The sequence below is a fragment of the Urocitellus parryii genome, chromosome 6 (genome assembly GCF_045843805.1).
Source record: "Urocitellus parryii isolate mUroPar1 chromosome 6, mUroPar1.hap1, whole genome shotgun sequence".
NCBI classification, from domain to species: domain Eukaryota; kingdom Metazoa; phylum Chordata; class Mammalia; order Rodentia; family Sciuridae; genus Urocitellus; species Urocitellus parryii.
In genome coordinates this window covers 12923776-12941007 of record NC_135536.1, presented here as the reverse complement: position 1 = coordinate 12941007, position 17232 = coordinate 12923776, and the positions used below count along the sequence as shown (strand labels likewise).

Genomic DNA, 17232 nt, shown 5'->3' with positions numbered 1-17232 from the left:
ACGTTCTGCCTTCGCGCCGTTCAGAATACAACGCCACAGACAGTGATCCTGAGTGGCACAGCTGACCCACCTTCTTTTGCTTACCTGGTTTTATTTTTCCTAAGTTTTCTATAATAAGTCTTAATGTGTTGGTTTTCTTAATGTGTTGGGGTTTTTTTAAATAAAAGAGAAACTATTTTAAAACAAAAGGTGATGAGCTAACCCAAGCTCCCTGTGTCACTCGGCCAGAGGAGTGGCTGTGAGCATGGGCTGTAAGCCACCTGGGTTCAGATCCCTCTCCACCCGGTATTATCCGTGTGACCTGAGACAAGTCACCTGCCCTTTCTGTGCCTCAGTTTCCCAGTCCTAAAGTGGGTCTATTTAACAGGACCTATCCCCTTCTGCTGTCTGGGGGTTAAATGAGATGATACATGGCCCGTGACTGGAGCTGGGCCTGGCATGCGACACACACGTGGTAAGAACAGCATCCCTACAGCAGGATGTGGGCACCGGCACCTGAGCAGCCCCAGGGGGCGCTATTCCCTGTTAGTGATGCTCCCTCTGCAGCTCCTCCCGCCCACAGCTTGCTCAGTCTGGCCTCCACTCTCAGGACCAGGGCTTCCAGGGCTCTCTCCTTCCTCCCAGCATCCATGAGATCAGCCCCCTCTGTCAACCCTTTCAAAGGGAGAAACAGAGAAAATCAGATCTGGTCAAGACAAAGTAGTGTTGAAACCACACCCAGGGAGCAGAGAAAAGCTGGCGATGTCGCCGTGGGCCTGGCATGTTCTTCCCAGGACAAAAGGGAAATGGAAACCTCTGCAGGTGCGTCAGCTCAACCTGCTCAGGCTGTGACGGGGGTCGACAGACATGAGCAGGGGAACATGAGGCAAGGGAATAATTTGGAAATCGGGCCCACCGGGCTGACCCCCACGTGCCTGGCTTCTAAAAAGCAATTCACCAGCAGCCCTGCCTGGCTGAAGTCCACAGGACAAGTGACATTCCTCAGCACACGACCTGACACTCACCCAAGTGCAGGCCCCGAAAGGCTGATAGGGCCAAAATGACCTATAGTTGTCACGGCAGTGGGGACTTGAAAGTCTGATGGCATCCTGCTGTCAGTCAAAAGTCAAGAGGAGGACCTGGGCAGGACTTTCTGGAGACTTCCTGGAGGGCAGGAGGGGCACACCGTCCCTCTCCTCTCTGAGGACCCACTCTCTCTCTCTTCCTATTCCTTCTGATGAACTCACGCCTGCTCCTCTGAGTGACGTCTGAAATCTTTTTGGCATCACTACAAGGACCGGGTGTGAAGGCGTCTCCCCGCGGCCCCAGCTGCACAGAAGGCCCGACCCTCTAACAGTCCTGTGGGAACAGTTTTTTGAAGTGCCCCTTTGCTGTAGCCTTCAAAGTCTGGAAGCACATGTTGGTGGCCAGGCAGGGACACAGGCTGGCGGGGGGGGGGGGGGCGCTGACTGAGCACAGTTTATCTCCTCCACACAGCCTCAGGGCCACCATCCTCTGCAGCTGGAGACACACTGCGGTCTGCTTGTCCCCTGACTTCTTGTCCCCTGACTCCCAAACTAGCAACACTTCTTCAAAAAAACAAAAGTGTTCTGGGATCAAAGTGTAACTGGATAACTCCCACGAAACGTTAACCCATGTATTTTTTTTAGAAGTTGGTTGTGCAAAAACCAGCGTGGCTGATGAATCAGTCCAGTCACCCACCGTCTGTGACCTGCTCTTCCTTGTCTCTCGCCCTTGTGGTTAGGCAGTAACCTGAGAGAGAGTGGCACAGCTGGGACTGCCGCTCTTTCCCTGGTCAGGTCTGTGGCTAGGAAGGAAAAGAGGTCGCACTGCCAAGATCAGATCTTTCTCATCAAGCCAAATTTCCTATTTGGCTAGCACCCAAAACCCGTTCAAGAAATGAGTCATGACTTCACCTAAACCAACCCCTCCACTCAGTGGATATGAACACAGACACCGTGGGGAGAGGGATCGGCCCAGTTCTCACTGATGGGCCAAGTGGTCAAGGGCACAGGCTTTGCAGCTGGGTTGTCCAAGGCGACAGCCACTGGCCACACGTGGCAATTGGGCTCCTGATGTGCTGGGTCCAAAATGAGATGCATGGGGCTTGTGATGCACACTGGGTTCTAGTGACTCGGTACAACAGAGAGAACGGAAGGTACTTTGTTGCCAGTCTTTATGTTGATTACACTAATGTTTGGGCATACTGGTTTAAACAAGATATTCAAATTAATTCCACCTGTTTTAAAAAATATTTTTTAAAGGTGGCAACGGGAAGATTTACGACACACGTGGCTCTCCTGCTGGACCGGGCTGCTCTAGAGCCTGCAGCCTTGGTTTGAACCCTGGTCCAACCACATGGGCCAGCTGTGCCATGCTGGGCAAACCGCTGACCCTGTCTACAGGGTGGGGAACAGGAAGCAGACCTGCTTCACACAAGACCACCACAGGGCACAGCGATCCAGAAGACAGCCCACAACACAGATGCCCACACAGTCTAAGCAGCTGGTTCCTGAAAAGATTGAATTGTTTTAAATGACGGCTCTACTGAGGTATAGTTCACATGATAGAAGCCGGCCTCTCCAAATCAGCAATTCAGTGATCTCTAGTGTATTCACCATGACCACCAGCCAATTCCATGACCATCACACACACCCCAAAGACCCCTCTCCATTAGCAATCACTCCTAACCCTCTGTGACCAGTCCTGGGCAACCACTAATCTACCTTCCATCCCTGCTGACTTCCTTAACTTGGATTTTCATTTAAATGGAACCATAAAACATGTGTTCTCATGACTGGCTTCTTTTACTTAGCACAAGGAGTTTAAGGCTCGTCCATGTTGAAGAATGTCTGAGCACCCCCTTACACGAGGGCACCACCCTGCACTCACCATTCCTCAGCCAAGGGACATAGTGGCCCCGGGCTTTGGCTGGGAACCAGGCTGACATAAACCCTCAGGTGCAAGTTTCTGTGTAGATGAGCTGTCATTTGTCTCCGGTACAGACTTGGGAGGAGTCGACGGATCACAAGACAACTATTTTTCACCTTCAGAGGAACTGCCAGACTGTCCCCAAGGGGCTGCACCTTGTCACACTGCCACCAGGAAGCTGGATTCAACATGTGACTAGACCTGGTTTCTTCTCTGACAGGCTAATCTGGTGGAAAAGCCAGGAGAGACAGGAGGATTGGCCAGGACAGCAGCCTGGCAGAGGTACAGAGGACAGAGAGGCCTGGGGCCTGCACCAGAGCCCTGGCCTCGGTCCTGTCTGCCTCCCTGGCTGTGTGGCCTCAGGCATCACCTCCTCTCTCTAGGCCTGTTTTCTTGTCTATAAACAATGGCCTTAGGCCAGTGGGGCTTGACCTGGGTTTTGCCTCCTGGGGACATCTGGAGACATTTGGGCTGTGGACGTGTTGCTGGCATCTAGTGGGCAGAGGTGAAGGGCACAAGGCACCCCACAGTGCACCAGGCGGCCTGATAACCAAACATTATCGCTAAGGTCCAGGGTGAGACATCTTTCATCAGACTCTAGGGGCCCCACAGGGACTTCTAAGGAGCTGCCAACCGTCTTCCTAATGGCTGTCCATTTTATAAACCCACTCGTAATGCAAGAGGTTGCCCGTCTCCCCACATCCTGGTCAATACACACATCTTCGTCACCTAATGGAGTGTAATGGCTTTTCAAAAAGTCTTTTCACCAACAATACCCAGGATCGTTATCAGAAGCAGCAGCACTGCCGTCCCACCTGGTGCCTGTAGTTGTACCAGCCATTGGAGCCTGCCACGATCACCACCCAGTGCTTGCCGCTATCCTCAGGGTCGTCCACAGGAGCAGCAGCGACGCCCAGGGCCAGGCCAAGCAGCACCACGAGCTTCCAAGTCATTCTGCTCTTGGCGCTCACCTGCAGGAACCTGGAAGCAAGCGGCAGAGTCCATCAATAGGAAGGACAAGGACATGCAGCGCCCAAGACCCACACAGTGAAGGGAGCAAAGACAGGATCCCTGGGCCACCACACTGATGGTGACGCTGAGGACACGGCGCTTCTGCTCGGGGCTACGCGGCTTCTTCTGCTGCCCCCGCGCCTCTCTCCCCAGCTTCCCTACTAGTGGAAGTTACCTCTGTGACCACAGAATATCCAGAAAGCGCTCTGGGGACCTTTTAAAGTTTTTGTCCCAACTCAACATTGAACAGATAAAATTCACCAACAAAATTCATTGTGTGGGCAAAACATTGACCACATACTAGGAACGGTTTGTAAGAAAAGAATACACAAGTAATATAAATTATGCATAAAATGCAGACCATTTAATAGCAGTGACTCTGGTTGGTGGGCGGGGTTAAGACAAATCTTTTTCATATTTGCCTCGTTTAACAGTTAATGTATATTACTAAGTCTGTAAACATTCAGTACATGTTCAATATCAACAATATTGATGGACAATTTATTTTTATGGGTGAATTATCTGGATAAGCTAAAGTCAAATATTAATTCACATCTTTGTGGAAGACTTAGCAGGACATGTTCGTGTGCTTCACGAAACAGGTGGGGCAAATATTTTCATGTTGCTTTAGTGGGGGAGGGGTGGAGAGCAAGTGACTCCTCCAATGTCCACAAAGAGTCAACGTGGCCAGAGACCAGACCCTTTTGCTCAAGATTCCTGCCTCAGCCCTCTGCTGTATAATTCTGCCTCCTAGGCTTTACTCTTAATGAAATACTACCCTATTTTATACTTCAATGTCAAGACTTCTTTTTTTGAAACACAGTCTCCCTACCTTGCCCAGCCTGGCCTAGAATTCGTGGGCTCAAGCAATCCTCCTGCCTTGGCCTCCTGAGAAGCTGGGACTACAGGCATTACCACCATGCCAGCTCATGTCAAAACTTTAAATAAAGATTTTTAAGCACAAAAGGTGGGCATGTGGCCTTGTCCCTGCAGTACGAGAGCAGACCTCTCCCGGGTCCCAGCTATGTCATTCTAAATTAACTGCCTTCCTGTTAGAGAAAACCCAGCCAGCTTGGGACTCTGTGATAAAAAGAAGACACTGCATTTGAGAAGCGGGAACTGATGGCAGAAGGGAGTCTGTGAGGCTGACCTCAGCCTCCACTCAGCCACTCGTTCATCCACCACTCAGCCAGCCTCCTGCCCAGCTCTGTGAGACAGCCCTCGCTCTAGGAGCTGAGAACCCAGCCGAACAGCAACAAAGCCTCTGCCCTCAGGAGCGAGCAGCCAGCTGAGGGGTGACCCATCTCTGAGGGAAGTAATCATCCTCAGCATCTGTGCCTTGAGCTCCAAGCATGGAGTCAAGCCCTGGAGCTCTTGAGAAGGTGTCAAGAGCTAAGAGCGCCTTGGGCCAGGCTTTCTACCTGAGCCAGCACCCAGCTCACCAGGGATCAGGGAGGATGCAGATTCTGACCAGCAGGCCTGGGGGAGGGCCTGGGAATGCATTTCTGACAGGTTTCCCCACCACCCAGAGGCCGCCAGCCTAAAAGACTTCACCCCCAGACACCCCTGCATGTCCCTGCAGCACCAGGCCTCCGTGGCCCCAGCCCCGCACCCCGCCAAGGCTCTGCCACTCCACCACCGAGGGGTCTCCCACCCAGGAGCTTTGCTCCCAATCCATAAGCCTAAGTTATGCTGAATTCGGGTTCCCATGACTCCGCTCTGAGGTCTGTGAACTGGAGCAAGGTGCTCCTGGATTCACCTTCACTGGTTGTTTTTTGGGAGGAAAGGAGTTCAGTATGACACATTAGAGACAAGGTCCATGGACTGCGGGGTCCCCCAAGGCCAGAAGCTGCTGACCTGTCGATGTGCACCTGAGAAGGCTCCTCCAAGGTCCCATCACCTGCCAGGGCTCAAGACAGGGCTGGGAGGTGACCAGTAAAAGGCACAATATACAAATGTTCCAGGAAGCAAGAGGGAGGTGAGGCACAAGAGCAAAAACATGCATGTCCCCAGGCTCCAGGGCCCCAGAGGGGTGAGACAGGACCCTGAGGTGGCCAATCGGCAGCTCTTACCCAATCAGAGCCCACCCAGCAGCCTCCTGGCTGTAACCACGGCTTGCCAGGAAGCCTTCCCTAGGGTCAGCGACATTTCTCTGTATAGGAAAGCCTCAATATTTGTGGCTTTTCCAATCAGGCCATCTTTATTGCAGCCAATCAATTCAATTCAGTGTGTAAATGAAAGGACACAACTGTGTTTCAATAGAACTTTATCTATTTAAAAAAAGGAGTAGTAGGCACAGTGGCTCACATCAGGAACCTGAGGCCAGTCAGGGCAGGAGGATGACAAGTGCAAGGTCAGCTCTGAGCAACTTAGTGAGATATTGTCTCAAGATAAAAATAAAAAGAGCTGGGCTGCAGTGGACAGCCCTCTTGGGTTCAATCCCTCGAACCACAAAAACAAAAACAAGACCAGGAGGTGTGTGTGGCCATGGGCCATCGTTGCTAACCTTGCCCTATGGAATGCGAATGTTCCCCCAGCCCATATGACAGGGACAGCGGCTGGTGAGTATCATCAATTGGGCTCATCAATCAATTGGGCTCTCCAGTTTGCATATTGTTCTGCTGAGTTTGGTTTGTGCGACAGTCTTGAAGAGGCTCACTCCTCGGGAGGCCTGATGAGTAACCTTCCCCCCTCATGGGTAGGGTTTAAAAGAATACATAGAACACAGTCAGGTCCTCCACATCCAAGGGTTCCATATCTGTGGACCCAACCTCAAACCAACAATATGTGGGGGAACAGCCACTCAGGAGGCTGAGGCAAGAGGATCCCAAGTCTGAGGCCAGCATGGGCAACTTAGCAACACCTTATCTCAGAATAAAAAATAAAAAGTGCTGGTGATGTAGGTCAGAGGTAGAACACCCTGGGCTCAATGCCCATTAGGAAGGAAGGAGTGTATATTTGTTCTAGCACACATATATATTAGGAGGAACCCTAGCAGTGTACGTATGTATATTTGAGGGAAGAACTGCATCTACACTGAACATGCAGACATTTTTCTTGTCGTTATTCCCTGACAGTACAGTATGACAACTACTTACACAGCATTTATGTTTATATACGGGATTTGAACATCCACAGATTCTGGTATCCAAGGGGACCCTGGAGGCAATCCCTGAGGACCAAGGGATAACTGTCCTCAAATCAATGGTTGACCTATGAACAGAGGGGACCCCACTAGCTTAACTGTTCAAAATTACCCAGTGATGCAGCAGCCACCTAAAAAGCACCTTGGTTATTTTACAAAATCAAGTTTACCCTTAATTCTTCAAATACACCAGCTAGTCACTCCTCAGTGAGGAACAGTACCTTATTAATACCCAAATGATAGACACATGGTGAATATTTGATGGTGACTCTCTCTGTCATCATTTTTTTTTTTTTAATGAACAAAGTTGTCATTCCTTTAACACTAAGTTAAAAGCCACACAGTGGGTCACTGAACAGAAAATGACACTCAAAAAACACACACTCATGCTATTCTGGGAACCAATTTGAGGCCTGGGGTGAAGTTGAAACATGAAACTAACATCACCATCTCCATTACCCTTGGCAGCCAGCCCGTCTCACAGTGGCCAGCCTCAGATATTAATATTCCTTAAGGAACATTGATGGACGGCAATGATGGACATTACTGCATTATCACTGGCAGAGTCAAAGCACTGAAATCAAAATCTCGCAGCATCCATTGATTCTTGTTTTTATCAAAGTGAAAAGATGATAAAGAATGTATGAATGATCCCTGCTACACTAGCTCCTGTGTCTCTGCTATTTTCAATCACACCCTCCATGGTCCCCGCACACAGGTGACACTGTCTACCTACTCCATCCACCCAAGAGCCTATGAGCAAGTATCACTCTGTTCAGACAAGAGAGGAAACTAAGGCTCAGAGAGACCTGCTGGTGAGTGGCACCACTGTGATCCATACACACACCTAACAGTAAAGATAGCTTGTTCCACTGCACCATCTGCCTGCCCCTCCCTCCCTCCCTCCCCCTCCCTCCCTCTCTCTCTCTCTCTCTCTCTCTCTCTCTCTCTCTCTCTCTCTCTCTCTCGAAATTCTGGCAAGCCCCATAACCACATGCACTGCACTCTTGGCCTGGGGTCCAAGTACAGAGACACCCTTAATGCTTTCTCTGCAACAGGCCCCGCTGGGTGCTCCAACCACATACCAGTCGGGCTCTCTGAATAAAGAGCGCTTGTCTGCCCATCAGTGCAGAACCTGAACCACACAAAGTCAAAATCAATGGGCAATTGGCTAGGGTTGTAGCTCAGCGGTAGAGCACTCACCTAGCACATGTGAGGTCCTGGGTTCAATCCTCAGCACCACATACAAATGAATAACTAAAATAAAGGTATTGTGTCCAACTACAACTAAAAAATAAATATAAAAAAAAACCAATGGGCAAACACTACAAATGTCACCAAGACCAGTCCTCTGCCATCCCATCATGTGCCTGCTCAGGCTATTGAGCTATCCTAGATTATGTGAATGTGAATGACTCAACGCAACCTCCAGGAACGTACCACCAAGTGGGTTTAATCCATTTGGGAAGTTTGGGACCAAGTGCACACTCTAGATAAATTATCATGAGCAATACAGATAATAAGGCCAAGGTCACAGGCCCCTAAGTACTGACTCAAGTTCAAACCTAGTACTGACACCAAAGGCCACACCTCAAACATCACCCAGGGTGACCTCCCACTGGAAGCCCTCATTCACCAGGCCCTGGTTACACAGAGCAAACCACCAAAGCCACTATGAAGCACCTAGTTAGACAAGGACACATAAAGAGCCTTCTGAACTGAAAAGCCTTCCTCCTACGCTGTTCTCCAGTTCAGAATAAACCCATCCTTCATGGGAGGTTTGCTGACAGCGGACAAAAGAAACACGGAAAGGGATGAGGACAGTCTCCCTGGGCAAGTGTGGGTCAGACTCCCCTGAGCTCTCTCCTCCACAGGGCCTTGGCCTGGGGAGCCCAGTTTTAGCAAGAACACTATAAGAATTCCCTCACTCTTGAGAGCCAATCATGTTCCTCTTGGTAAATTTCCACTGACAGCGCTCAGGACATGCTACCCCTAAATATGGCATCTTAGCATACTAGATATCTCAAGCTGAAGGACTTCCACCAACCCCCTCACCTGGCCTAAGTCCCCACCAGACCCCTGCTGTACTCAGTTGAGCTCAATTGTATCCTGAAGACTCTCCTTCCCACTGCAGCAGCTAGAAGATAATCTGTCTTGCTTTAAAAAAAAAAAAAAAATCCGGTATAATTTCTTTTTGAAGACACACAGTTACCAACACAGGAGAAACCCTTCCCTTCTCTGGGCCTTGATAGTCCATCTAAGAAATGAGACAGTAGAACTAAATTATTAAGGGCCCATTCAGTTCTTAAATCCTTTGATTTTTCTAGCTAAAAAATGGGATTAAAACAAAACCCAACTAGATTTTATCTCTAATGGAAAAAATGCATTTTATTTAGGTTAGCTTATCATTTTTTCCCCTGTAGGGAAAATCTATAATTCAGTGGTAAACTAGATTCTAGACTGAATAATCCTTCAAGGCTGACAAAGTTATTTTCTAACTCTGTATATTGGGTGTAATAGAAATGCAAATATTTGTCTATAGATGTGCAAGTGAATTCTATAAATGGAGGCTCCGCTCCTCCACTTTGGCCTCCCACTTGTACATTCACTTCAATACTTCTAATCTTGAGATGTGACTGTATTCTAAAGTTTCCTTTCAACTGACTGTAATTCCTCACCTAGTGGCCTCATTAATAAGTTTCAATAAAATCCTCAATATGTGTTCAGTTTTATATTTGTACAGTGATGACTATCTTAAAATACACACACACACACACACACACACACACACACATATAAAATGTCATAGAAACCACAAACAACTTACATATATTTCAAATCCCAGTCAAAGATAGTTGTATGAATTTACTAATGATCAGAAGATTTTTACAACTCCAGCAAAGTAAATTCCGGCCCTCGGTGACTAGCTTCTTCACCATTGTTTTCAATGCTTATTGGGTATTTGAATTTTCTTTTGCCCAAATCACTGTTTTTGAATCTTGGTGTCAGTACAGTTTGTGGTCTTTTCCCCGATGACTGAACTTGACTTGTACAGCTACCTGTCAATTCTTGGGTTAAATTTTTACTTTTAAGTTTTTACTTTAAGAAATTTAGGAGTAGATATTAAATTGTAGAAACATTAAAAAAACATAAACCACTTATTACCTACCAACTAGACCATCAGCTGTTAATATTTTGTACCTCTATTAGGTCTTTTGTTCCCGCATAAAACAAAAATTACAGATGAAATTTTCCCCTACACAGTACTATCCTCCATACACCAAAGGTAACCACTATCCTAAATAAGCATTTCTTTCCAATTGATTTGTCATACTCTTTTTTTTTTTCTTTTTTAATGTACTGGGGATTGAACCACTACCACTGAGCACATCCCCAGTCCCTTTTATGTTTCAGTCAGGATCTCACTAAATCGCCCAGGCTGACACTACATTTGAATTTGTGAATCTCCTTTCTTAGCTTCTCAAATTCCTGGATTATGGGATCACAGGCATGCTACCACCTCACCTGGGATTCATTGTACTTTTTAAAAGGATACATATCCATTCTATCCAGGGATCCATTATACTTTTAAATACATATTTACTTTATAAACATTTCTCACTGAATACTTTTAGACTGTTTCAAAAAAAATTAAACATTATAAACAATGTTGCAATAAACAGTCCAATATCCCTCTCTTTGTATACAAATGTCTAGGGTATTTTCTAGAAGTGGAACCAGTGGGTCTTAGGACACCCATTTTGCTATGGATATACTGTTCTAAAATACACTGGTACCAGCAAAAAATGACAATCGCATTTTCTCCGAACATCTATTATCTCTTGATATTACCAAACTTCACAATTCTTAATCTGATGAATACAAAGTGATCTAATTATAGTTTTGATGTGTGCTTCCTAAATTACAAAAAAATGTAAATCTTATCATAAGTTTATTTAATCATTCATATTTCAACACCCTCAAAACACATGACAACGTCCCTATCATAAACTGGGATTTGAATTAGCGTCCACTAAGCAACTTCTGAAGAGAAGAAAGAAAGAAAGAAAGAGAGAGAGAGAGAGAGAGAGAGAGAGAGAGAGAGAGAGAGAGAGAGAAAGGAAGAAAGAAAGAAAGGAAGGAAGGAAGGAAGGAAGGAAGGAAGGAAGGAAGGAAGGAAGGAAGAAAGAAAGAAAGAAAGAGAAGGAAGGAAGGAAGGAAGGAAGGAAGGAAGGAAGAAAGAAAGAAAGAAAGAAAGAAAGAAAGAAAGAAAGAAAGAAAGAAAGAAAGAAAGAAAGAAAGAATGAATGAATCTTGGAATTTCTTCAAAAGATAATCATAGGGTCAGGGACAGCATACACACCTATAATCCCAGCTACTCAGGAGGCTGAGTCAGGAGGATCGCAAGATGGAGACCAGCCTGGGCAATCAGTGAACGTTGTCTCAAAATAAAATGAACAAAGGGGCTGGATATATAGTTCAGACATAGAGCACCCCTGGGCTCAATCCCCAGAATCCCCTCCCCTGCAATAAAAAGGACAGCCACAGGAAGGAAAACTCAAAAGGGACAAAGCTCACTTCAACATATAATCATGCGCTACTTAATGATGCTTTGGTTAGTGACTAACTGCATATGCAACCGGGGTTCCATAAGATTATACTGAGATAAAAATTCCCTGGGCTGGGGATGTGGCTCAAGCGGTAACGCGCTCACCTGGCATGCGCGAGGCGCTGGGCTCGATCCTCAGCACCACATAAAATAAAATAAAGATGTTGTGTCCACCGAAAACTGAAAAATAAATATTAAAAATCTCTCTCTATCTCTATCTCTCTCTCTCTCTCTCTCTTAAAAAAAAAAATTCCCATCACCAATGATATCACAGCCATTATACTGCAGCCATCATAGTGAAATGGCTTTACTCCCAAGTCTGAGGTGATGCATGTGTGGACAAGCTGACTACACAGCCAGTCATATGAAAGTAGAACACACACAGTTATGTCCAGTACGTGATACTTAATGAGGATAATAAGCCACTTTGTTATGATTTATGAACTTACTATACTATACTTTTATCATGGTTTTCCAAGTATACTCCTAGTTTTACAAAACAAAAAGCTTACTGTAAAACAGTAGGCCATGTGACATTGGCCGCAGGCTCATTCATCTTCTGTGTACTGCATCCTCTGACCACATCAACAGGCCGTGTCCAGTGGCTGACCTATACCATCCGGCTCCATAATGCACAGCAATGAAATCACCTAATGAAACATTTCTCAGAACATATCCCCATCATTAAGCAACGCATGGCTGTATTTTCCTGAACCATGCTTGGTACAGTGTATTCTATTTCCTTAACAACTCTCAAATCTTTTTTTCCTTTCCTCTCCCTTCGCACTGCAACTGTCTTTAAAACTCTCTGTAATTCTTTGCAGGACTATTGCAAAGACCTGCCTGTCTTTCTTGTGGCCTCTCTCCAACACTTTCCTACCCTTCAGAATATTAAAGAAACAGATCTCCTCAAAATTCAGGTTCCTGGACGTTCAGGATAACATCCAAATCTCTCACGGCAACACAATACCTGTAAGATGTACCTCTCTATTCACTTGGCTCAGAAAATTCACCACCCACCAGAAATCCCTTGCTCCTACCAGGCTCCATGGTACCAGGTCCAAAAGTATCTCTCCTTCTGTGCCTCCACCGTTGCTGCTATCCTCCTCCTCCATGTCACCAGTTCTGCCCCTCCTAGAACTTCCCTCAAGCATCTCCTTCTCTGGGAAGTCCTACTCCTTACCCCAAGTCAGGGTCCAATGCTGTCCCTGTACACCCACCTTTCTATTCATGTCCCTGTAACACTGGGATTGTTCAGAGACGCGTCTCTCCCCTCTCACCTCAAAAAGCTTCCTAAAGTTTGTAGGCAGCCCTAAATAAAGAAAGCCCGGCTATTCCCATAGATGCCTACCACAGGGGAGTCTCAGACCTTGGGTGTTTACTTTCATCTACAAAACAAAGCACATGCCACAAAGGTCCTTGTTCCGGTCCGGACTGTACAGAGCCCGATCCAGAATACTCCGAAATCTAACAGGGGCTGGGGACCACACCAGGCTCACTTTCACTTTCCTGGTTGATGTGAGTGGTCCTGAAACTCACCAGCTCAGCTCCTGAAACCGAGGCTCCCTCGACTTCTCCGTAGGAATATTTGGGGTATTTTTGAGTGGGTATTTTTTGTTGTTGCTAAAGTTCACAGACCTGCCCATGAGCGTAATCCTCCACGTCGAAAGCATCAACAGCCTCCACTGTTCCTTGGTGGTGAATGTCAGAACCCACCCCTGGACCCAGCCGGGCACCCAGCAAATCCCGTCTGCTCTGGCGCCTCAGTTTCCCCTCCAGAGCAACACGCCGCTCCTGCCAAAGCCCAGCTCCACCCACCACCCCTCGAAAGAAGTCAGGCTGAGCGGTCGCAGCCTTTCCCTCGGGGTCCACCGTCTCCCGAGCCCCCTTTGCAGGACGAGAAATGGAATGCCCAGAAAAGGTCAGGAGAAAGGAAAAGCAAGGCCACGAGGCCAGGAGCAGCTGGACGACTCTGGCCTGAGAGGCGATCCCGGGCCAGGGTCCCTCCCCACGGCGGGGTCCCCGGTTACCTGTAGCCGGAGACCGCGGCGACGGCAGCAGCAGCGCGGCGGCGACAGCACCGTGGGAACTCGGGGCAGCGCGCAGCCTCAGACCTGACCCTCGGCCCTCCGCCCGGCCGTGATTGCGCCGCCCTGCCGCCGCGCCCGCCTAAGGACCCACCGAGTCGCGGCGATTGGTGGAGCTTCGGGGCGGGGCGTCTGCGAAAACCAATAGAAGACCACAGTGAGGCCGGCGTGTGTGGGCGGGGCTTCTGGGCTGCGGTTGCGCAATGTCCCAGGGTTCAGGGGACCCGGGCTGAGTGGGCGAGCGAGCCGCAGTGATTACAGGTGTCCACTAACCCGATGGTTCCAAACTTGCCTGCTCACTGGATCCACTGAAGGAAGCTTCAAGCAACAATATCTGTCATCCCCAGAAATGGATGTGATTTCACGGGTCTGCGTGTACCCTGGGTTTGGGAATTTTTAAGGAGCTCCTGGTGATTGACAGGCGTAGACCCTTTTAATTCTCCTTATGCCCCTGTGCGAGATGGATACGGTTATTGTCACCCCAGCTTTAGAGATAAGGAAACAGGAATTTAGTAAAGGCAGGGGGATTAAGTTAATTTTCCAAGGTCACAATAAATGTTACCCGTCTGGACCAGAACTGGACCCCAGGCCGTCTGGTTTCTGAATCCTATGTTTTAAATCCCTAAATAATGGTATTTCTTAAAAGGTTTGTATTACCTCAGAGCGAACTGGAGAGAAAAATTAAAATGCCATACATAGGAGTGTCATGTGGGGGCACTCGGTAAATGGAGTTGATGGAATAGGCGGAGTCTGCCCAGGGACACCAAGCACAAGATTCTGGACTACATTAGTGCTTTGTCTCCTTTGATGATTTTTTTTTATAGTATGTCTTAGTCAGCATAGCTCTGGACCTGTTACCTGCTTTAGTAAATAAAAGTTTATGAAAATACAGTCACACTTTTTGGTTTGGGTATTACCTCTGGCTATTTTTACAAACAAGGCAGAGTTGACTAGCTATGTGAGAGACTGTATGACCCCTAAAGTGGAGAATATCTGCCCTTTATAGCTGGGTGGCCCAAGATCACAACTTGAAAAAGAGTTGTTTGGCTTCAAGCCAAAGTTCGTGGCCAGTTTTCATGACTGCAAATGTTTTCAGTCTTCTGCGACAGAGAGCATTGTCAGAACTTCATTCTTCCATGTATTCCACACATTTAGTAGGTGCCCCTTATTGCCAGGTGTAGTTGAACATTGAGATAAAGTAGCGTTTCATTTCTTACCTCCTTGTGAAAGTAAGAAACACAAATGTGTCCTCAACCCCTCCCTAATTCACCCAGAATAAATGGTGGCCTGCTGCCTGGCATGTTTAAACAAACAAAGGGCCAGGAATAACCTCTTTGGTTTCCCTCAGCAACAGCTGGGTTCAAGAGCTCAGATGCAGGACAAAAGAAGGCTGAAGGTGGAAAGCCAATGGGAAGAGCTGCTGGAGGGTGACACGGTGATGTTTAAGAACCCCAGAGGAGGCTAACAGGTGGCCACCTAGCCCAGCCACAAGAAGGAAGCTGAGGGTAGAGAGGCCTGACGTGGGGCCTGAGTGACATGGGGGATTCTGCACTGGAGCTCTCTGGATTCAAATCCCAACACTACCACTTACAAGCTGTGTGGCCCGAGCAAGTCCCTTAGTTCCTCTGAGCCTGAGTTTTCCCAAATGAGAAGTGGAGAAAACAATACCTACTTCATAAGTTCTGAGAACTCGATTTGTTAGCACAGCGGCCCGTAAATATCAGCTACTGCCTAGGTCAGGGATCCCTTTGGGTTATAACTTAAGTATTCCAGCAAGGGAAACAAGCCGGGGATCTGTCATGGGAACTGCGTGTACCCCAGGAGGGATGGCGGCCCAAGCAGAAAGCACTGAGCAAACAATAAGCCCCGTTGGCTCAGGTGAGCACCTGAATAGCCAAGAGCAGGGCAGCACGGGGCGGGCAGGCCTCAGGCTCCCTGGGGACATACAGATGCCCAGGCCTGATGCTGCCATATCGTGCAATTCGAGATTAGAGAGGCCAGAAATGAACGAGCAATACCACAGAGTGGGGCAGATAACTGGGTCACAGAGATAACAGCCCTGAGGATTCATTTCAAGAAGAGTCTGGTTTGGTTGAATAGTGGGAGATGGAGAGATTAGGAGTATGATGCCACCAGAGTGGAGGAATGCGGGTTAGATGTAGAGCCATGCAGATGTAGAGGTTCCTCCACCTCTGTGTTATTTTGGGGGTAGGGTAAACACCTCTGTGTTTGGCAGGGTCCTACCTGTTCCTGTGCATTGCAGCGTCTGTGGTTAGCAGCATCCCTGGCCTCTACCCACCTCATGCAGTATCACCCCTCCCTAGAGTTTTGACAAACAAAAATGCCTTTGTAGATATTGCCCAGAATCCCCTGGGGTGGGGGAATGTGCACACTCATCCCATGTTGAGAACCATGGATTCAGAGAGAGGAATGGACGTATCCATCGCGTTTGCTGTGATGCTTAAAGGCGTGGTCTCTAGATCTGGCCGCCTGGGTTTGAATTCCAGCTCTGGTCTTCCTTGCTATGCAACCTTGAACAGTCCTCTCCCCTCCCTGTGCTCCAGGTTCTTCGCGTGTAAAATATTGAATGAGAGCACTGTGCTCTATTTGGTAGGGTGGTTGTAAAAATGAGGTAAATCAACACGCATGCTGTGGTTTGCATGCATGCCCCAAAGCTCATGTGTTGGAAGTTTAATCCTAATGCAACAATGCTGAGATGTGGGGCCTTTAAAAGACCAGAGCCCTCATGACCCAATGGGTCAATGCTGCCATGGCAGGAGTGGGTTAGTTACCGAGGGAATCCTTTTCCCATGAAGGAATGAACATGGCTGTCTCTCTTACTCTTTCACTCTATGGTGTTTTTCATCATACTCTGACTCAAGGCCCTTACCAGATAATGCCCCTTGATCTTGAACTTCTCAGCCTCTACCACTGTGAACCAAACAAACTTCTTTTGTTTATAAATTTCCCAGCCTGTGGAATTCTGTTATAGCTGCACAGACAGACTAAGACATTATGTAATGAAAAACTTAGAACAGGATCAAGACATGGGTTGGCCTGAGCCCTAGTGTCCTATGGTCAATTCTCCACAGAGGGAGGGACTGCTATGGTTTGAATGTGTTAAACGGTAACTCTCAGTGCAACAGTATTAGGAGGCAGTGGAAACTTCAGGGGGTCAGGGGAGCTGGGACAGGCCATTAATGCCATCCTTGAGGGAATTATGCGTTCTTGTGGGAGTTAGTTATCCCTAGAGCAGGTTGTTGTAAAAGCGCGTTTGACCTCCTCTGCTCTCCCTTGCTTCCTGTCTCACCCCTTCTGCCTTCCTGCTGTGTCATATGGCTGCATGGGGCCCTCACCAGAAGCCAAGCAGGTGCTGGTGGGTGTTCTTGGACTTTCCAAATTTCTCCAGAGCTATGAGCCTCTATTCCTTATAACTTACCCAGTCTCAG

General features: G+C 47.8%; 1 protein-coding gene across 1 annotated transcript in view; it reads right to left on the bottom strand.

The window, feature by feature from the left end:
• The window catches only part of Lgmn (legumain), a 30192-nt gene extending 16345 nt beyond the window's left edge, over positions 1–13847 (bottom strand). Inside the window, exons 1-2 of the mRNA XM_026394248.2 lie at positions 13727–13847; positions 3747–3912 (exon numbers count right to left, since the gene is read on the bottom strand). Of these exons, the coding sequence (XP_026250033.2) occupies positions 3747–3884 (138 nt within the window). The 5' untranslated portion in view covers positions 3885–3912; positions 13727–13847. The remainder of the gene's footprint in view (positions 1–3746; positions 3913–13726) is intronic.
• Between the last annotated feature and the right edge of the window lie 3385 nt (positions 13848–17232).